This window comes from Eupeodes corollae, chromosome 2 (assembly GCF_945859685.1).
Source record: "Eupeodes corollae chromosome 2, idEupCoro1.1, whole genome shotgun sequence".
NCBI lineage: Eukaryota > Metazoa > Arthropoda > Insecta > Diptera > Syrphidae > Eupeodes > Eupeodes corollae.
In genome coordinates, this window is record NC_079148.1 from 24,315,565 (window position 1) to 24,339,237 (window position 23,673).

The window sequence follows — 23,673 nt, forward strand, 5'->3', positions numbered from 1 at the left end:
AGTCGCTATTAACCCAAAACTTTAAACTCAAAAAATATTAAATCAATGCAGCCTAGCTGAGCAAAGGGTTTCCTGATTGAAAAAAAATTAATTTTATGCCTCGTCCTTTTTTTTTCTTTTTTTGCGAAGTGTTGAAATGTGCTGGACTAATTAGTACCTTATTAATTCTTGATTAAAAGAGATGTGCGAATTGAGCGTTAAAGTACATTTCGATACTAGTGTGGTAAAATTTTGAATTGTTAATTCCCACGATTCCGTTTTGAATTTAACAAGCCAAAAATATCGAAATAAATTTTGTCGCAGAAGTATTGAATCATATTGTTCGAATAACGTAAAGTTGAATTTTGCACACGGAAGGGTTTCGGAATTACGCGTATCTAAAAATTATTGTTCGACTTGAAATATTTGACTACTAGTTTTTTTAAAGAGGCCCTAAAAAGTATTGTATTTGTTTTAATACAAACATCGACACTCGAGAAGAAAAAAAATTTACCGGCATAGCTTCTTGAATTTTCGATGCGTCAACACCTCGCATCTTCTGAGAGCGTGGTCTCCTAGCGCCCCGGGTTATTGGGTTGGCTCGCTTGGGGATTAGGACGCTCTGGGTTATGAGGGGTTCACTTGCTTGGGTTTTATATCTTTTTAGGGGGGCTCAAATTTAAAATAGCCCAGGGCCACAATTTTCTTTAATTCGGGCCTGGACTGCAAAAGGTAATAGTCACTGACTGATGTTCTACGGGTAATTAATGGTATATATCTAGTATTGGTTGATACATACACATATGATTGTCATTTTTTAAAGCATTTAACATTTTTGTAGCAATATACGAATCGCTTTCATTTTTTCTTCGTACAAACTTCAGAACAGGCAATATTTGTATCCTATGTTATTCTATTTTTAATGTTTTTCCAGCCTGTTATGTCGCACCCATAGAATGAAAGTGACCTAACTCAAAAATTGCAACTTGTGGGATATGAACAAAAAGTCTTCAAAAAAGTGTAATTTTGAGTAATTTTGATTGTATTTCTCACATACATATTTGAATGAAAGTTAATTATGTGGTATATAATTTCTTTATTAAAATATAACTCTTATTTAAAGACTACAAATCTAATTCGACTGGCTTGGGCGCGTCCGTTGAATAGAATAGACGTTAGAATACAAATTTTTATGAGAGCGAGCCAAACAACCTTTTGTCTCGCTTCTATGTCTCAGGTTTCAGAGTTTCGCGCTCAGCGTGCGACATCTAGCTACGAAACTCTGAAACCTAAACATAAGGGGAATTACACATTATTAATGATAGTTGCCTTAATTTTATACTACAACTCGGCCAATCTGACAATTTGATCGCCCACGATTAAATTAAACAAACAAGTCTTAAGTTATAATCATGAGATGGTAGGTGTCGCCCTTAATCAACCGAACCTTCAGAGTCTCGATTCTTCCAAAGTCGAATATTTCGAGACTCGACAATGCCATCATATGGCAGCTGTGTGATTTGACAACCTTCGATATCGCGTATTACGTATCTATCATTAGGTAGAATTTTGTAAACAACGTATGGGCCTCTGAACTTTGGAACCAATTTCTTATTTACACCGGTTGTTGTATCTACATTTTTTATTACTACATAATCACCCTCATCGTATATACGTGCCGGGTTATTATGCTCATTAAAATATTTAATATTATATTCCTGAATCTTAGTGATTGCTTCTGAAGCCTTTTCTCTTGACAATTCAAGATTTCTTTCCAGTTGACTTAATTGTTTATCATCAAGAAATTCTGTTAATTTGTCGATTACTACTCCCCTTTGGTTAATACCAAATAACAATTGACTTGGTGTATTTTGAATAGCGCGATGTATAGTGTTATTTAGTCCGAATTCTATTTGTGTTAAAGTAACAACCCAATCTGAGTGCTCGATTGGTTCCGAAAGCTTAGCAAGCATGCCAGTTAATACCCTATTGACTCGCTCTACTTGACCATTGGCCTGTGGCGAATGAACTGCCACCTTAACATGATCTATATTCTGGTCTATAACAAATGAACTAAACTCTAGTGATGTAAAGCAGGTTCCCCTATCAGTAATTACTCTTGATGGCCTACTGTAATACTCAAAATATTTTCTTAGTGCTGCACATACTTCTTTTGAGCTTGTAGATACAACTGGGTATAATTTAGTGAACTTTGTAAATGCATCTATTACCACTAATATATGTTTTCTCTTTGACTTTATTGAAGGGAGAGGACCAAGATGATCCAAGTGTATTGTATGGAATGGAATGGGCTCCTTAGGAATATTGAACAAATTGCGTATATTAGATCGAACTGGTGCTGAGTGCATTATGCAACGGATACAATTTTTAATGTATTTTTCAACTTTTTCCTGAACATTCGGAAACCAATAGTGACGGCCAATTTGATCAGAGCTTTTTGTTACACCTAAATGCCCAATTTTCTCATGGATCATTCTTATAACATTAGTTTCCATTTCAGATGGGACATAGAATCGAAGTTTACCATTTTTATTTTTTTTGAAGACAATACCATCCTGAACTAAAAACGAATTATTATCTTTTAAATATAGTTTGTTTTTCATTTCCAAAATCTTTACATCTCGATTTTGGGCTGCTCTGAGTTGGAAATCAACATCCTCAGAGTCAATAACGGATATAACATTACATCTGCTTAAGGCATCAACATGATTCATATTGGCACCACTACGATGTTTGACCTTATAATCATAATCCTCCAGCTCTAAGGCCCATCGAGCAATTCTATGATTAACATTCTTTTTGTTCAGTGTCATTGTTAAAGAACTGCAATCAGTTACGATTGTAAAAGGAATACCTTGCAAATAAACACGGAACCGACGTAAAGCTGAAATTATGGCTAAAGTTTCCAATTCAAAACTATGGTATTTGGCCTCTTGATCAGTGGTGCTTTTAGAGAAGAATGCTACCGGATGTAATTTATCATCTTCTTGTCGTTGGAGTAGAACTGCACCATACCCTAATGAACTTGCATCGCAATGCAGTTCTGTTTCTTTCCTTGGACTATAGATTGCCAATACAGGTGGAGATGTTAACCGTTCCTTTAAAGTCTGAAAAACATCTTCGCATTCGGAAGTAAATCTAAAAGGAGTTTCAGCTTTTAATAAATTATAAAGAGGTCTTGCTATTCTTGAAAAGGATTCGACAAACCTGCGAAAGTATGAACAAAGTCCTAAAAATGAATGCAATTTCTTTCTGTCTTTAGGCACAGGATATTGAGCAATCGCTCGAATATGGGAATCACTAGGTTGGATGCCATGTTCCGTTACTTTAAACCCTAAGTAATCAAGTTTCGAATATGCAAAGCGACATTTTGACAAGTTGAGCTCCAACCCATTCTTCGCTACACAACATAAAATTTTAGTAAGTATCTCAAAATGTTCAGTAATAGTTTTACTAGCAATTAATATATCATCTAGGTAGACAACTATATCTCCTCTGTCTATAAATTCACGAAAAATTTGAATTATGAATCTCTGAAAAACACTGGGCGCATTCTTAAGGCCGAAAGGCATTTTAAGAAATTCCCATTGACCGTTCGGGGTTACGAAAGATGTTAATTGTGTTGAATCTGCTGCTACCTTTACCTGGTAAAACCCACTCTTAAGGTCTAATAAGGTCATAACCTTCTTCCCCTCCAGGTATTCAATGCAATCGTCTATCAATGGTATTGGATGAGGATCTCTTACTGTACGTTTGTTCAATGCTCGATAGTCTATACACATTCTGGTTTCACCAGATTTTTTCTTAACTAAAACTATTGGTGCAGCATACGGAGAACTACTTGGCTGAATAATTCGTTTTTCCAATAGGTCTTTTATTATTTCACTCACAGTACCTTTTTCTGAGACTGATAGCCTTCGCGGAGCAAAACAAACAGGAATATCAGATGTAAGTCTAATGTGCATCTCAAAATCCTTTGGTGAAACCATAGTTTTATCAAAATTCAAATAATTTTGAGATACTATATTTTTAATAGTTTTTGAAATGTCTAAACTAAGATTTGAATCAATATCTATATAATCTTTTCTATCCCATATAATCTCAAAAGCATGGCAGCCAAATAAATCACTATCTACCTCAACATTATTGTATTCTCTCTTCACATCAAGATCGTCTTTAAGCTTAATCCGATCATGATCAAATGTATTCAACTTGTCTTTGAAGCAATCACTAAGTTCTTTAGGTTGTATCTTTAATTCACCGGCTAATACGCTGCTCCCAAAAACATCATTTATGTTGTTCTTATAATGACTACACTCTGAAGGTTCGGTTTTTTCATCAGAATAAGTGCACATATACAATTGGTTAGAAAGAAAAACTTTATTCGAACAAATTTCATTTTGACACTGCTCAGAAGTTATATTAACTTTATTACAGTTCATGTTAAGTTTTATATTAAAGATTTCAAGGAGATCACGACCAATAAGTAAAGGTATAGGAGTTACTTCATCTGGAATAACCATAAGGGAAACAAGATTTAAATTATCTTTTATATTAATATAACAATTAATCGTACCGTACGTAAAGAGTTTAATGTTTCCTAATCCTTTAAATCTTGAATACGTTAATGATTCTTGAACGTTAATTTCTTCAGGCAGAACAGACTTTCGTATGAAACTAATCGGACTACCGGTATCCAAAAGAGAACAACAATCGATAAATTTTGTGCACTTATTCTTATTTGTCATAAAGGCGACACTCACCATCTGAACAGCATCCAAACTCTGAGTCAGCTCCTTGGTGTCATCATGTAGGGCATCCCGGTTCACGGCTCCAACTCTGGTCTTCACAATATAAGGGCAGTTTTTGTAAGTGTGCCCCTCGTCAGCACATTTGAAACAGGATCCAGCTGGTCGTTGCTCCTTTGGACATTTTGCTGCGATGTGCCCATACTTTGAGCAATTAAAACATCTCTTGGACTGCTCGTTGTTTGATGCTGAAGTTGAGGGAACCATATTTCCTCCAGAAGTTGTTGCCCTAGCAACCATAGTCCTCGGAACTCTTCTTTTTTCGTATCGTGGCAAGAGGTTTTTGAGCTCTACTATAGTTTTGGCGGCAAAAAGAATAGAGACATTTGCTGGTGAATCCCTCAAACCATCGATAATGAATTCGATCAACTCTGCCTCATCGATTTCAGCATGTGACCCAAGTTCTTGCATACATATGACATATCGAAGAAGTGGCTCGCCCTGACGACGTACTCTCTCACTCAGTTGACGATAGACCTGCTGTCTGCTCATCTTATGGTCGAATTCTTTGATAAGTATTTGCTTCAAAGAATCCCAGTTGTCAACGTAGACCGTGCGTAACAGCATTTTCGCAGTTCCCTGCATGAGACGGCGTGCAGACAAGTACTTGCATCGGTCATCGCATCCCAGCGAGTCGGTCACATCTTCGTAGTCAACTATCCATTTAGTGATGCTGTATGGATCGTCACCGTTGAATGCAGGAACAGCATTTTCGATGTCTGAGAAGTCCACTGCACGCCATGGTGCAACCGAAGATGTTGTGGGCGCTTCCATCTGGTCCAATTCTTTCCTTAGCTCAAGGATTTTTTTCCGACGCTCAAGTCTGGCCAGCTCTTGTTCTTCTTCCAAGTCTTGGACATCAGAAGCTGTATTACTGTGCCTGTTATCAGAAGCGGCCAGTGTTTCGGAAGTATTCTCTCCATTCGGAGATGCAGAAGGTGGAGTTTCCTCGGTTAGCTCAGCAGAAGGTGGAGTTTTCTCAGTTAACTCACCAGAAGGTTGTTGGGGTGCCACTGTAACTGTACTTTCATACAATGCCCGAAGTTGAGCTAGAGAAGCCGTGTCTGGCACATCTACTCCAGCGCTCTGAAGTGCTTCAACCAATTGTGCTTTGTTGAGTTTTGTCATAGCTGGCTTTAAATCCGCAAAAAGAGGTAATATACACAATAATTTAGTTTTCTTTTGGTGTATTACCCCACATCTGACGTTGTGGTATATAATTTCTTTATTAAAATATAACTCTTATTTAAAGACTACAAATCTAATTCGACTGGCTTGGGCGCGTCCGTTGAATAGAATAGACGTTAGAATACAAATTTTTATGAGAGCGAGCCAAACAACCTTTTGTCTCGCTTCTATGTCTCAGGTTTCAGAGTTTCGCGCTCAGCGTGCGACATCTAGCTACGAAACTCTGAAACCTAAACATAAGGGGAATTACACATTATTAATGATAGTTGCCTTAATTTTATACTACAATTATTTGCCAAATTATGTGAGAAATACAATTAAAATTACTCACAACTACACTTTGTTGAAGACTTTTTGGTCATTTCCCACAAGTGAGTTAGGTCACTTTCATTCTATGGGTGCGATGTATGCTCAGCTCATAACCTATGATTATCTCCAAATAATTTAAAAGTGTACACAAAAATGTCCCATGTACAACCTAACTTATACCCATAACCTACCACATCCCCATTTGTCATTTTCCTCTTTTTTTCAAATTCCATACTCACCAATTCACCACACAAAAAAGGGGAGCATAGCAAAATAGATGTTTTGACATTTTTCTCAATTCTCATTCGAATTAAATTCGATTACAGTATGCATAGTCGGTGGCGGCGGGTGTGTAGTGTAACGAGTTTTATTGAATTTTTGGCAAGCGGAAAATTTATTTCTTAAAAACAATTTAATTGTAAAGAATGTCAGCCAATCAATGTTCTGAGAAACCTTATCGTTTGCGTTTCCTCGCATAAACCTTCAAGCAATCTCACAAAATAATACAAATGACAAGTTGAAGCGCTATCTATCTACAGTCTCTACACATTAAAAGTGACACCTAGCAAAATCAACAATAATACAAAAAAATCAAAAGAAAATTAAGAAGAAAAGTGAATAAACCCGCAAGCAAGAACAACAAACTAATAAAGAAAAATAAATATAGGTACCTATCTACCAGCTAGCAGCTATAGCTACACTTTGGGTACCAATTCAGAACCAACCAACAAAGTTCGTGTTGCTGTTGGTTGGGTTTTCGGTTTTCCTGCCTCGACTCGATTTCGATTTGATACTTATTTTGTCCATGCGTCCGCTCCGCCTGCTGCGTTCGGTTGGAATTTCTTGTCTATAAGTATAATTTGTTTGCCTAAGCTGAAGCTCCTGCTCCATCATAATTCGCCCATATCCCCCAATTCCGATTCTTTTGTGTCTTGATGTTCGGTTCGCTTAGTTCTTAGAAGAATTTGCTTCATTTTCTCTTATAGCTGCTATTCTTTCGGATTTGAAAATACAAAAAAAAAGAAAATAAATTATTTGCTTGGTGGAATTGCTTGTTGTGAAATATCAAAAAATTGTGACAACTTCTACTTTCAAAATTCAACAATAACAAAGTGTTCCCATTTTGTGTGTTTCGTTTTTCTTTTCTTATAATTTTGTATAAACATTGCGCCAACAAAAATCAATCGTATTCTGATTCTCCTGTTTACATTTTGTTTAAGTGGAAATCAATAAGTAAACCTATGTACATACATTTATACAAACCTATATTATAAAGAACAAGTGTACCTAATTGAAAAACTTTAAAAATAAAACATTTCTGAACTCCCGGTCCCCCCTTTTTGCTCTTCAACTTAACTTCTTTTTCTGTGGATTGTGGGCATTTTTGCTGGGCCACAGCCACCCCCCATTTGTATCCATATCCATGTCCATGGAAAAATAGCAAACAACTTCATTTTTGCAGTTGAACTTTAAAAACTCGTGTTTGTTTGTGGAAATTGTGGCAGTGGCACTAACGACGCTCGCAGTTATTAAATAATATTTTATTAATACGAAAATAAACAGAATTAAACCATTGCAATAATTCAACTTTAAACCTGTCAACAAGCAGAACATAAAAGTCAGGCAGATCAGATTTGGATAATATATAATTTCATTTTAAATCAAATAAGAAAAAGAATCTAAAACAAAATTCCCAGCTACTTGTTGGAATTAATAAAGAAATGCAAACAACAGACAAAAATAAAATAATATTAAATCTTAAATTGGTATGTGTTGAAATGGTGAGGTAGTGTAAGAGAGGCGGTGGAAAATGTGTCCGTGTGACTTATTGGGAAAATTCCAATTATACATATAAATAAAACGTATTATATGTATACGTTTGAGCGAGTGACGAGGCGTAGTTGTGTTTGTGTTTATGTTTTTTGATTTTTATTTTTTTTTATAAATTGGAATTTGGAATGTGTATCTGCAGAGAGTTGCCATTGTAGAGAAAATATCGATCGTCGTACTTTGTGATGTATATACAAGTCCGTTCAGAAAATTATCTCAAATAAAGAATGTCAATATAATCATGCCGATTATAGATAATTGACATGATACATTTTTTTGCAGTTTACTTATCAGATTCAGTATTTGGTGTAAATTTCATTAATTTTTTCATATTAGACATATTTTTCTAAATGTGTCCAGTTTATAAATATACAAATAAGTTTTTTGTGATTCTGACATTTCTCGGTCAAGTTAAGTTGACAGAGCAGAAAAATGAAATATAAACAGAATTCAATAAGCAAAAATAAAAATGCAAAATTTTGTTCTTTCTTTTTAAAAAAGTGCATTTTACAATACTTTAGATAAAAAAATAAAAAATTCTATTTTCAGAGTTTTGACAGTAACAACCAGAAGTTTATTTATTTTTCTGAGCATACAGAAATGTCTCAGATCTTAAAAATATAAACTCGCTAATTGATAAATTTATTAAATCAGTTATTAAACTGAGATAGAAAACTTAACTAACTCAATTATTTTTTAATTGAAAAAAACTGAAGGACATAAAGGGTGCGTTTGTTGACAGTGGATTATTTTAATCATGGTTATTCCAACTCATTTAAATATATATATTCAAATGCGCTTGAAAAACGTAAATAAACAGATATCCTTTGTTTGAAACTGGAACTGAAATTGCTTTTTTATCATTGTATATTAGTGTAACTTCGTGACGTTTAAATTAGTGCAATAAAGCTGTCAAATTTCAAGCAACACCTCTTTGTATACTTGTATTAGTATAAGAGTATAAAGAGGCGTCAATCTGCCGAAAAATCCAGATCGGCAGATTTGATCTTAAATAAAATTAGTTTACCAAATGGAATGCAAAAACACTGGAAATTTGTTTTTTGAGAGATCTAGATAAAAAATAAGTTGATTTATTTTACCAATGGAAAACCGCATTACTTTGATTTTCAAAATTAAGATCTGAAAACTTGAGGGCAAAGTATTAATATTTGACGTTTATTTATTCATTCATCTCAAAAATTCTCAGTTTTTTTTTTTTTTTTGAAGATAAAAAAAACACAGATTTTTTATATTGATTTTGGGTCAATCCTCGAGATCAATCCAAAAATATTTTAGTCTCTATTATGATCCTATAGTTTTAATGAGTCTGATATTTCGGGATTATTCACACAAGCACTCTTTTTTGCGAGGACTCACAAAAAATGTCAAATCGCATGATCCTGTGGTCAATTGACATGAGTAAATAGAGAAACTACGCGATCAAGAAACTTCTCACGCAATAAAGCCATAATTGTTTGTGTTGTGTGGATTATTGTCAAGATTTTTTTTAAACACCGGAAAATTGATCTTCAGCTAAACTTGCACTTTAAGTACCAATATTTTCGACAGACCGTCCATACAGGCCTTACAACACCAGTAACGCTTCCACTTTTCAATCTTCTTTAAATTTGTACCTATTATGACGGCCATAATCTTTGATTAATGTGCGAAAAGTGGTTAAGTTTGGATAACCACTTTTGTGGTAAGTTTTAATTATTTCAAGGCGTTACTTGATTGCTAGGTGATCCATTATTATTAACGGAAAACATTAAACTAATATCATAACATTTCAAATGACAGCTCAATTTAACCGATGTCAAATGTCAGTACTGCCAATTTGACACCACGAAATAAATGACCCTATATGAACTTTTGAATCTGATTCGAATTTTTAAATGAAAAAAATTTAATAAAATCAAATTTAAGACACAATTTGAATGATTTATATTTAATTACTGAATGATTTTATTTCATTTTAAACTCATGTGTCTTTACCGAGCAGCTGATTCTGAAACGTCAAAATCATTCTCCACTAACTTTGTAGCCGAATTTTTTACACTACGTCGGAGGGGAAATTTCAACTACTTTTGTAGTTATATTTAGCCAATCAGAATCCCTTGACTACGTAGCCACTAGCTTTGTGAATGCGATCATTATGATTTCGTTGGATTGACGTATATATAATTTATATCGCTTCCGAATCCACTTAACCTACATAATGTCATTATGTGTATGCTCAAATTAAATTTTGATAACAAATAGTACGAGTAAGTAAGTCACACTTAGTAATTTGATAAAAAACATTGTCGGCGTGCACCGCTGGCCGAAACAATTTATACTTCTATTTCACAAAAACTTTATGTTGCATCAAACTTAACAAAGAATTGAATACTTTGATGATCATTCTTTGCTTAGTAATTTCGTTTGAAGAAATAAAACAATTCAAATTTACCATTCGATTTGATTAAAGCTGCCAATAAATACGTAAGATCTCAGATCTTACAATATTGTCAAATATGCCAACCTTCAATACAAAAAAATCTCCATTCACACGGTAAAAAGATTAAGCCAAAGTCAAAGTCGATTTACTATAAATGTCAAATATTTTGACAGCTTCATCTGCCAATTTCAAACGTGTCGTGTGACAATTGTTGAAATTGACGTTTCTGGCAATTTTATCACACACAATTTTAAGTTCACACGATTGAAAGACATTTGACACACATATTTTAAAGATTGACCCACACTCCGATAAGAAAAAGTGAACGAATTGCGTTCTTAAAGCTTTAAGATTTCTTTTACTTTAATAACAAACATTTTATGTTGGTAAATAATTTTTCGAAAACTTTACTTCCTTTAATTTTTTTTTTCAAAAGGGAAATCCGCTAAAGAAAGTGTCTAAGAGATAACAAAAAAGGAAGCGTTGCGGTGGCGGCATATTTTTGCCAAAGAATTTTCCTTGGAATCGAATCGAATTGTTTCTGCAACACAACTTGAAAACGATTAAACATGATGTTTGTCTTTTTTATATACATACATATGCATATTCATACTCTTATAATATAAAAAAATGTTTGTAGATAAGTATAAAAATGCAATTAAACCCAACTCACAATCCAACCAAACCCAAAGAGGACATCATTATTTAAAACAACAGCAAAATAAAATATGGACAACAACAAAGAGTCACAAAAGAGCCAACAAGTGTGTGCTGTGGTGCATTGACGGGTGGGTCGTGGGTATGGGAATGAGTGTTCTTTTTGTGTGCTACGTAATACCCAAGAAAATGTCATCATGCAGGCGCTTTATGCCACATACAACACACACAACACTCGTAGGCTAAATAAGATTTGCCGCGCAACGCTACGCATAGGAAATTACGCGGAAGTGAAAACGCCTCTTCAGTTCGGCAACGATCCGATTCGACGACAAATAAAACCGTCAATTCAACCAACATCGACGACGACGACGACGACGACACTACGACAACGGAGAAGATGAGTAACACATTTCTGAGGGTTCTTGCACTGTAGCACATACTGACTAAACTGACAACTGATGTTGATGTGCTATGCTGTGTCATTTGTTTGCTCGATGTGTCTTATGCCTGTTCCCCTAAAAATTAAGGTGGCGTAATTCAAATGTATATATACTACAGGCATTAAATTGTCGTAAAGTATCTTTTTGGATAGAATACCACGTTGCCGTCTTCGTCGTCGTCGACGCAGTTTTGGGGAGGGGGATGGGGGGAGGTTTTAATGAATGGATAAACCGTTTTTTTTTGTGATGTGTGTACCTATTACGAACTCGATTATTATGACACACAGGATTATAATGGCAAAGGTGGCCTTGACGATTAATTTTAATGATATCGTTTTGTGTTTTTGGTAAAAATAAACAGTTTATAAAATTAAGTTAATTAATTTTGATTTTATGATGTCGGAAGAATTTGATTCGAATAACAATTTGTAATATATTTGCTTTACTAATGTCAAAGTTAAAATGACATTTTCATCATGCCAACTTTCCAAAGGTTTAAAGTTTTACGCGCCAACCTTTATGGCAAAAAATGCATTTTTTGATCAGCATTCTGCTTGGTCGGTAATGTTGCGCAAACTTCTATACGTAGTCGTACCATAAATACAGTTACACATTTTTCTTTGAAAATAAGGAAGACATATGTTATAAATTTTATTAAGTACGATATAAAAATAATATTTTTGACTTGCTACTTAACACAGGCCTGGAGTCGCTTCGGCCAATTTTCTATGGCAGCACGCACCTTCTCCTCAGGAAAATTCCCCACTGCTCGGACAAGACTTGGTTTCAGACTTTTCAGATTCGGATGTCCTCTGTGGAAAGCCATCAGCTCAAGCTCTGTCCAAAAAGAATAATCCAGAGGATTGAGATCGGGACTGCCTGAGGGCCAATCTGATGCCTTGATGAACTCGGGGACATTCTTTTCCAGCCACAACTGGATCGATTTGGCTTTGTGGGCTGGAGCTGAGTCCTGCTGAAACACCCGACGCTTTTTATTGAATAAAGTGTTGTTGAGTGGTTTCACCACTTTCTCTAAAACGTCTTCTTGGTAGTTTTTTGCTTTTGTTTTTATACCTTGTTCACAAAAATGCAACTTTTTGGTGCTTTCGTAGCTCACTCCCTACCAAAACATGACCGAACTTGAATGATGGCCCCTTTCGGATCTACCAATTTTATCTTTTGCCTTCTGTGAACTCTGAGCATAGACCTTGTCATTTTGGCGTTTGTATTTTTCTTCGATGGTGAAAATTTTCTCATCTGAAAACATGATTTTATGATACCTTCCGTCACCGTAACGTCCGAGGTTTTTTAACAACTTGCAAATAAAAGAATTGGACTTTCCAGCTTTATGCAGCGCAACAACAGCAATTCTCTTTTCTTGTTTTGAGGACTCCATCTTTTGCACTTGTAAAGTAGAACTAAGACTATACTTTATTTTAAACCTATATAAGAGTAGTTATTAAAAACAATTAATGTGACTTGTTGCATGCAGCTGAATGTCACATTATACAGGTTCAAATAGTTGTAACAGTATTTATGGCACGTATATTTGACAGATGTCAACATTTTTCAGTATTTACAACCCAAAACAAAAGATGGCACACCGGTTAAATATAAACGTTGATAACAAAGCAAGTCGATGTTAAACCGTTTTTTTCATTAAAAAAATTTGCTATACCTACGTTTACATTCAATTCATTTTATGCTACTTCGAAAGACAACTGAGTTTGACAGGGGTCAAATGCCAGTGCTTACTATTTGAAATAACGAAATAAATAACTCTTCATTAAAAAAATTATATTTTCAGCTTATATTTTTATAATTCAGAATTGCATACATTTTTTGAATATTAAATAGAAAACAGTTAAAAAAAAAAACAAAAATCATTTTGACACATGCATACGTAGACATAATTTATTCGTATCTCTTTTTTTCACACTAAAACGCAACACACGTCGAACTTGTTGCTCATTTCAACGGATGCGAATTTTCTAATTTTTTTTTTAAATTATTTTGGTCTTGTTTTGTTTTGTAAATAATCACAGCAGGAGACACTTTTCTATGTTTTAAAAATATAAAAAGTGTCTTCAAAGTGTGAAAACATGCGTCAATTGCTTACGTTATAAGTGGGATTTTCCTGAAATTGACTAATTTAAGAAACATTTAAAGCACAAAGAAATAAGAATCATTTAAATTATTTTGGTTATTTGATCTCTGGTCTTAATGTGTTTTTTTTTTTTTTATAATTATATTGCTTATTTTTATTAAAACCGAAACAAATACTACTTTTGTTCAATCTTAAATATAAATTAATTAAGGGAATGAATTAAAAATTTCTTTTACTAAAAAATATTATATTATCCAAAAAAGGTTTTGTGACCTTGGAAAATTAAATATTAATATTGATAATTTATACATTTTTTTTTTCAAAAAATAAGCAATGTAATTTTTATAAATTTTATAGACACATAACTCATGTTCGAAAAATTTAATTCAAATGTTTAAACCCTTCTTTTTTTCAGTTTTAAAACAAAGAATGACAACCACATAATATAGTCAATTTTTGTTCTCCGTTGCGTTTAAACAAAAAGTGAAAAATATCTGCAAATCAGAATGACAAGTCCTGACGGAAGAATTGTGACTCATGGTAAGTAAATCAAATATCTTTACATGATTTATTTTTAAATTTCAAAAAGTCATTGTTTACCGTTTTCCGAAACGACGAAAATCATTGTTATGCAATCTGCTTGACCTTAGGATTCAACAGAGTTCCTCGGAAACAATTTAAATGAGGGATTAATTCATCGCAATGTGTCAAGCCATATTCAAAAAAATAAACTTCTCAATTACAACGATGAGGCCAATATTTTTAAGCGACCGATTACCGTTATTTATACACGTTTTACATAATTAGTATGTGTGAATTATTTAAAAAGGGATAACACAATTAAAGAGTAAATAAGAAACGACACTTGGATTCTGCCAAGATTAAATCAAGTGTTTTCTGAAACTATTTTTAAAAGCGTTTAATCCTTCTATACTTAAATTAAGACACAAATGGGTTAAGAAAATACGAAGACAGTATCAGAAGAACAAAGTATATGTAGGTGCTTTTAAGTACAGGGCGTTCCATTAAAAGGTTTTATTTTGATTCGTTAAAAAAAGAAGTTAATTTTAAACAATATGAGCTAAAGGTTTGCATATTTGGGACATCTATAAGGCCTTCAATCATAATTCCATACTATAAACTTGGTTTTTAGAAAAAAAATATTTTTCCAAACATAACCTAAAAAACATCGTTACCCAAACTTTTTTTTATATTTGACTAAATATGTTGTTTGTAGTATAATAAATAGAAGAGACCAAGTGTAAGAAGACCATTATACTTGGTTTGCACTTCAACGATGGCAGCTAAACCTTATTTTATAGAATTATTGCCAACTTCATTGTAAATATAAAATAACCGCAGCCAACTTCATGTACAATAACGAAGACAGGCATTTGAATTCGAGACGCCATTTTAAGATATTTCCTTGTAAGAAAAACTAAATTATAAATAAAAACAGAAAATAAACTTGTGAACCAACTAAACTTATTTGTTATTATATATTCGACTGTTTTTCTCCAAATTTATTATATAATCATATGAAAAAAGTGTAATGATCGCATGTTTGTTTAAAATTAAATATCTAATTTGAGAGGAAATATCACTCGTAATTGATCTTTAGGTTTTGAATATCCAAATGGGAGGAATAAATTCTGTTAAAACATTCCACATTTGTGAATGCGTGTTCCCTAAAGGACTAAAAGTATGTCTCTAGTTCCGCGTGTTTTAGGTGGAACGTTTGATGATAAAAGAAGTCTTGTTTTGGCTTAAACGAAACGTGATATCAACATCTCATATCCGTATGTTTACATATAGTCATTTCACTATCGGAAGTCTCTGAAATCAAGTCTCAAACTCTTTGAAGGTCTTTAACTGCCGATCATCTGTAATGGAAATGGCATGACAGTTCAACATTCACCTTTGCTAGGTGCCGGCCCATAAGAACATTTCAGGAAATTGTAAGGCAAATAAACTCACCAGAAATGGAACAATAACCCGTTTGGCTAGTTCTGGCACACCTATTGCTAATCTTGTTAATGCAAGAAGCTATGCAGAAAGCAAATATCAGGTGTACAAACCTCAGTATCAGGCTGTATGGATGAGGAAGAGGGAAATCAGTTTTTCACATCCTCTGTATATGCACTTCTCCAATTCAAGACATGGTTAGGTTAAAGTGGCTGTCCAAGATGGAAGCGGGCACACTTAGGCCAGTTTAATGGTCCATTGTGATACCACATAAATCTTGAGCCTTCCTCCTAAGCTCGATGGAACCAGTTTGAGTCCCTTACGAAACGTGAGAGGCTAATTATGCTGATATGATTTAGATCGTTTAAGAAGAATTCTCCGAGGTAATTCTTGGGTTTTTGAGCCTTCTTTTGTTAATGAACCATTTGTATGAAAATGGATTGACCCATCTTCCAGGAATGTCTTATCCTCCAAGAAAAATCTGGGAGGTATAGAAATCTGAAAATTTTTGTCGAATTGCAGTTGGGGGATGGTGTAGTATGTGTGCATTGGAATTGATTCTAAATACCTAAGAATTACGGAGTGGCCAATGTTGTTGTTAGGCCACTGCTACGAAGCATTTAGGCGAATAGCAGAGCTTGCAGCTACTTGTGTGATAAATACGTCAAGAGGTGTTAGGCAGAGTAAGGTGTCCAGTGCCGCAGATGGGGTCGTGCGAAGCGATCCGCTTATCTTTCCTAGGAGAATTATTCTATAACGATCTAAACAAAAACAGTCTTTCACGTTTCGTAAGGGTCGATACCCGTGGAGTGATGGTTAGTGCGTTAGACTGTCATGCCAGAAGTCTTGGGTTTCAACCCGGCCTGTGCCATCTTAAGTTTTTTTTCACGGTTACTGTCTCTTGCCAATAATCGACAAATCCCCCAATAGTAATTCTTGTTCTAAAAAGTGCTTTCTCAAATTATCCGTTCGGAATCTCCTGTAGGTCCCTTCCATCCCTGACAACATAACTCGCACACACTAGGCCCTTCTTCTCAAAAGACTGTTCCTAACTAATATATTATTTTAAGAGACTCAAACTGGTTGCATTGGGCTCAAAAGAAAACCTCAAGATTCCTGTGGTATCACGATATACCAATCAACTGGCCTAATTTAGCCAGATTTTTATATTTAGAAATTGGTACAACTGAAAGAAGATCTGTCAGAATAATAATAAAAAAAAAACACCCAAATAGAAGAAAGTTTTGTGAAAATCAAATTTTAAAATTAAAATAACTAAAACTAATAAATTGGACAATTTTCAAGAAGAAATGGTAAGAAAACATTTGGAAATTAAAATTCTATAAAAAAAAAAAAATTCATTGAACAATTGCTTCAAGGAGGGGGTTTGTTCGTAAACTACTACTGTGGTGTTGAAGCGAGCTTAAAACTCGCCTAAGTTCTTTATATACCTGAATCGAGTTAAAATGAGCTTGATGAGTCGAGTCGAGTAAAAATTTGTGAAGAAAATCGGTGTGGAGGAGTTGATTTTACACATAATGCGTCATGGTCTGTTTATTTGCATGTTTGTGTACAAAAAATATAGTTTTGTTTTAATCAAATTCCAAAAAAAAATGGATATGGAGTAGGAAGCATATTCTTATATTGTGCTGAACTAATCAGTTCTTCATTATTTAACATGAATCAAACTGTCTCACTTGCACTTCACACTTCGAAAACATGGAAACACCATTTGCAAGTTAGAAAGTGCTGTCAAACTTAATCATTTTTAAATCTTCTTGTGCGGTGGAAACACCAAAAAGATTTATTTAATCTAAACTGAAGTAAACCTTTGGTGGAAACATAGCAAAACATAATTATCTTTTCTATCGTTTTCTCTTGCAAAATGAGCCCAGTTAGTCCATTTTCATTAAATAAATAAATAAATTAGGTGTTGCAACAATCCGTTGAGAACTAGGGCCATTCCTGTCTGCGAGTGCTTTGTCGGGTATGAAGGAGACCTACAGTTTTAAGCCGAATCCGAACGGCTAATTTGAGAAAGCACTTTTCATGGCAAGAATTACTCTTAAAGAATTTGTCAATTACTCGCAAGAGGCAGTACCACTGAAAAAAACTTTAGATGGCATAGGCAACAATAGAACCCAAGACCTCTAGCATGATAGTCCAACGCACTAACCATTTTCATTACATAAAACTAAATAATATCATCAGTAACAGATTGATTTATTCCCCAATGGAAAACACATACGTAATTCCAACTACTCAACGAACACAGCCATCGAGATACAAATGCAATATCAATCGTGCCAACATTTGAGAACGAAATCACATAAGATCCATTCGAGACTCGTATAAATGTCAAAAACCCATCCATTGTAAGATTCTACTCTAACGTTTATCGGTGTTATTCATACTATGGATATTGTTTTTGTTATTCGTGTGAAATCCTACGATACTATGGATAGATTTTCCAACAAAACGCATACCATTTATTAATTACATGAAGCATTGATTCATGTTTGGCTTGTTAAGAACGGGGTACACCCAAGAGGCAATTTTCGAAGCTTTTTGTATCTTCTAATCAAAAGACTAGTCTGAACCAATTTTGATTTCCAGGTTCCTCGAAAGGTAAAGAAATAGCATCATTTAATTTGTCAAAACAAGAACAAAAGAAACAATTCCCAATAAAGACCTCAAAAGCCATCATATTCCTTCTCCTGGCGTTCAATTTATCATCATTATTAATTTGTCACTCAATATCAAACGAAACATAATTCATTTCTTTGTATTTTATTGATACCCATCGCATATACAGATACATATGTTTTTTGTTTGTATTTGTAAATTATTATATGTTTATAGGATCAAATAGAAATTAAAGCTTAAAGAGAAAAAGAAAAGAAAATCAATTTTAACAAGAAAAATTCTATTATTCTCGGCTCCTACATCACTCCCAAAAAATAAAAACAAATGAAACAATTAACAACTGTTCCGAAGCCACAAGTTCTTCCAGAACATATAACAACAAAAATGACAAAGAACCATCATCAAGAACAGAAGAAAACAGTAGAGACATGCGGAGCGGACGAGGAAACAAAATTGACACGTGTTGGAGTTCCAAATATACCTACCTTCCTATATATTTATATACATACAAACATATACATATATGTATGTATGTATTTAGGTACTTTCAAAACTTTCAAAGTTAAAATTTATATAAAAACAAAAATATAAAAGTATATCTTTACTCACTCGTATGTATGTATGTGCATAAGCTTGACGCTTGAGTTTATATTTTTGATGTTTCTCTTTGCTTTCTCTGCTTCTGAATTTCTGATAAATGTTGGGGAAGGCGAAATTCGTTTTCATTATGTATCTATATCAATTCCATATATTTATGTGTGTGAAAGTGTGTTCAAGGATAAAGCTCTGACACTAGAAAACCACACCACCACCCTCTTACCACCCACTCTAATTCTTGGGTTTTCCGCGTTTGTATGAACGTATTCATATGTATGTATGTGTGTTGTGCTATGTTTAGGAGAGCAAGGACGAAACATTTTATTTTGGAAAAAAAAAAACAAAAATAAAAAATAAGGAAATATTTCCTCCATCTGGGTCAGTATTCAGGAAAGAAGAAAGCTTTGTGCAGACAAATTGTTGAGGTGCAAAAAGAAATAAACAATTTTTCAATTAAACTAAATTCTTCACATTGATGCATATTGATGTAAAGCTAAGGTCCTTAGACTTTGTGTGTGTAGTGCTTCTTAATTTATATTGACCTTGTCCATCGACTTCGTTTTTTGTCCTTAAGATTTAGGATGCAACAATTATCATAAATTCGTTCGTTAGACCCTTTTTTAATGCCTGTTGTCTAAATTCATAGAACTTTTTCCAAAGGGGGGGGGGGGGATGTTTCATTTTCAAAAAAAGTATTAAAAGTACCAATTGAGTAAATTTTGTTTGCTAAACACTGCAAAAATTTCTGTAGAATAAATTTGAAGTGCAGGTCCACTAGATGACATTCTCGTTTCACGTAGGTTTTTTATTCTCAAGGTCGAAACAAGATAATATGATAAGAGGTCTAAATGAGCCCAACACGGTTTTTACACTGGACTCTTTTAAAGCTACTCATTTCAAAACAAGTTAAGAATCTTGTGGGAAATATGTAGGAAGGTAGGTAGGTAGAAATGGCGATCTCAAGGCAACCTAGCCTAAGATCCAATTAGCGCTGTAGTGCGATACCAAAAACTCCTTTGACCTGTGATAGAAAAGAAAGATTTATAGAGAAGCTTTATAGCGATTATGTAAGCGCCATTTTGTCGCATTGATAAAAAAGATTAGGTCTTTGTCTCAGATAGCTTCACTTTTTCTTTGCTCACTACAACTAAGGCAAAAGGTGTTGTAGAATATACCCAACTTCTCCGCTTGAACTCCTATAGGCCAATGTCCGGTACAAACCGCAACAATCATGGCTATGTCTTGTCTTGGCCTGCATAGAAGATCGTTTGTACGGGTTTTATTATAGGTGGGCCATATCTTTCTAGATATAATGCAGTTGGATAAATTGCTCCACCTTCGGTTTGATTCAGTTTGGTAGATAGAAAAGATTTTACCCTTCATAGCACCAAGAGGGATGTTAACCATTTCCGCAAGTGAGCTTAGGGCCGATCCTTGCCTGGCTAGCTCGTCAGCCCGTTTATTTCCAACGATACCACTATGGCCCGAACCCAGATCAACCAACACTGGATTTAAAACGTTCAAGGTGCTTGCTCTCTCTAAGCAGATCGCATATAAGCTCGATAATAGGTGTCATAACCGGACACTGTCTAATAGGAAAGCACGCCACGAGACTAGGCGTATTCTCAAATGACTTTTGCAAAAGCTGTATGGACGAGGAAGCCTCAAGATTCATGTGGTATCACAATGGGCCATTAAGCTGGCCTAAGTGTGTCCGTTTCCATCTTAGACAGCCACTATAACCCAACCTAACCTAACCTAACCTTAGGGTCGAGTATAACTCCCAAATATTTTGCACTGGAAGACAATGATAGGATTTGACCGTTGAGTCGAGTTAGCGTGAAGGGCGGTACTTTAGTTTTGGTGGTAAAGAGCAACAGTTCAGTTTTACTTTGGTTAACTAACAAGAATTGTATCCATGACCAGAAGCCATAGAAGAGGCGAAAGGACAACACCCTTGGTGTTCCCCTACTCACGTGTTTTGTTGCGATTGTATTGCCTAGAGTGGCTCGAATCTTCCTACCACTGAGCATGGAAATAATCCATTCTCGAATGAAGTCTTCTAAACCGAACTTAACGAGCGATTCTTCTATGGATTCGATAAACCACCTTCTATGTCTAGGAAGGTGGCAAGAGTAAGTTCTTTATAATGGATTTTTTATTCTAAAGTACGCACTACCTTATAGAGGGCAGTTTCCGTAGTTTTCCCCTTAAGATAAGCATGCTGAGAGCTTTCGAGAGGTCGTCCAACTAGGATATCTCTAATATGGTAATCAAGAATGCGCTCCAAGGTTTTAAGCACAAAAGATGTTAAGCTTATTGGTCTGAAATCCTTCTCGAACTGGACTTTTGTATGCGGGGATAAGGCAGAGACATTAAACGTCTTGATATACGGACCCAATAGTTGCAAAAATAGGTTCTCGATTGGAATTTATTTGAGCCAGTCGCGGTGCGGCCACTTAACCGAAATCATTTTAAAAACATGCTAATAAACACTTATCTCTGTAGTTAAGCAGAATTCTTGGTCATAAAAATAAATTATATGCGTTTTATTTCATCTAAAAAGCCACACGTCTAAAAAAACACCCATTAGGTTAGGTTAGACTAAAGTGGTTTCGGATTCAGACCTTTTCGTACAAAAATCCTCCATCTTAGAGTTGATGATTCTGCTTTTTAGCATTAGATTAATCAACTCACAGAGTTGAGTTAGTCTCTTATCAATGCTATTACGTACATGGACATCAATCAATCGTTCCAGAGTTTTGAGAATTAATGATGATAGGCTAATAGGTCTTAGATCTTTAGGGTTGACATGCGAGCATTTGCCCGCCTTGGGAATGAAAACTACCTTTACTTCTCTCCATCGCTGAGGTATATACACCAGATCTAGACAACTTTTGAAGATCATCTCAATGATGGCCGATGGGCAAAGTTATAACGATGGTATGTTGTAGCTCAGCTGGTACGATTTGATCTGAACCTGGAGATTCATAAGGTTCGAAACTATTCAGAGCCCATGTCAATTTTTCTCTTGTAACAAGACCTTGAGGAATAGTTAAGTTAATACCCAACCCAGGACGGTTTGATGTATTATCGATATCGGAGCTTTGTGGGAAGTGGGTGTCTAGTAGCAGGTTTAACGTTTCTTCGCAAGAGTTAGTCCATGTACCATCTGAGTTTTTAAGACAACATCCATAGAAGAAGAAGAAGAGGAAGAGGAAGAAGAAGAAGTGATTGACGATTCCGAATCCGACGAATAAACTATTAATTTCTGTGCGTTTATGACGCTTGCAATTTTTTGCATCGTTATATCTCAGAAGCGGTGGCTTTTAGGGAAAAAATTATTGATACCTTTTTTATAGGAAATTCCCTGATCTACAAATTATGTCTGGGGTAATTTTGCGATAAAACTTACCGTTTTCAAGAAAATCGCGAAAAACTCATTTTTTGGACCTTATTACCCCGCTAAAATTTTTTCCTTACATGGGATCGGTTGGGACTTTTAAGACAATGTTTATAATTATAATTTAAACAATTTTAAGAATTTTCAGCTTCCCCTGAATTTGTCGTGGGTTTACTGATTTTTTGGTCTAATTTGACCGGACTATAGATGAAATACAAACCTTAAATTCCGACATTCTTTAGATTTTAATAGATACGCAAATCGAACAGGTCTTCGTATCAAACGTTTTCTTGACAGCTGAGAGTTGAATTTTTCCTAAATTAAGGAATGTTTTTTAAAAATATGCATACTTTTCCGAAATATAAATTATTTATCAATACTCTTGTTCTGTTAGTGGGTTTAATGATAATTGTCCACTGAAGAAAAAACAAAATTTGTCTATCGACTTCAACTTTGTTTATATTGGTTTGAAACGAAATCGAAGTTCCAATTGGACTTTACTTTCATTTTCTAAGAAAATTTTCCTCAATAGAGTTAAATATGTTTTGTTTTCTCTTTTGAATATTCCAAATTCTCTATTCTTCTTATTTTCCACTCCTATAACTGATTTGTTTTTTGTTTTCTATTTTTTATTCTTTTTAAACAGAGAATTCTTAAGAAATCGAATCAGAGAAATGATGTTCTAAGATTTCTGACAGCCAAATTGAGAATGTTTGTTTATATTTCTGAGAAAACGGATATCTCTGTTATCTTAGAAATATAAACTGGCCAAATCTTATAAATGATTTTTTGACATTCGATTTGATTCAGAAAAGGAGAAGAATGTGACTTTAAATTCATATCATATTTTTTAGTGCAAAGTTTTTTCTAAACAGAAAACTTTAGATTAAAGTTGTTGTGTGTGTCTTTCTCAGGCCCTTAATTTACAAAATTTTAAGTGAAAAATTCCTTATCTTTTCCTGGAAAAATGAGACATTGCCTCTCTCTTCTTCTTCTTCTTTTATTTTCAGTCAAAACTGATGCTTTCCCTTACTTTTTTCAAAGGTAAACATAATTACTTATTTTCTGTATTTGACAGCTATAAAATGGAAACCAAAACTTTTGTACGGCAATAACCATTGTGGCACCATCTTCCTCGAACTTAAATGGAACAAAAATACAAAAGCAAAAAAATTAAGGAAACAAAAGGAACGAAATATTTGTGTACCTATTTATTTAACTATGAAGCTACATCTAAAGCGTGGCTCTGGTGGTGGCGGCGATAATAAAAACGAGCTAAT

The 23,673-nt window shown here is 34.4% G+C and overlaps 1 protein-coding gene across 5 annotated transcripts in view; it reads left to right on the forward strand.

The window, feature by feature from the left end:
- Window positions 1–6,629: 6,629 nt before the first annotated feature.
- The window catches only part of LOC129947826 (histone deacetylase 4), a 113,002-nt gene continuing 95,958 nt past the window's right edge, over window positions 6,630–23,673 (forward strand). For all 5 annotated transcript variants that reach the window (XM_056058546.1, XM_056058552.1, XM_056058548.1 and 2 more), the window contains exons 1-2: window positions 6,630–8,071; window positions 14,198–14,322. In XM_056058546.1, coding sequence (XP_055914521.1) covers window positions 14,289–14,322 — 34 coding nt within the window. In that variant the 5' untranslated portion in view covers window positions 6,630–8,071; window positions 14,198–14,288. The remainder of the gene's footprint in view (window positions 8,072–14,197; window positions 14,323–23,673) is intronic.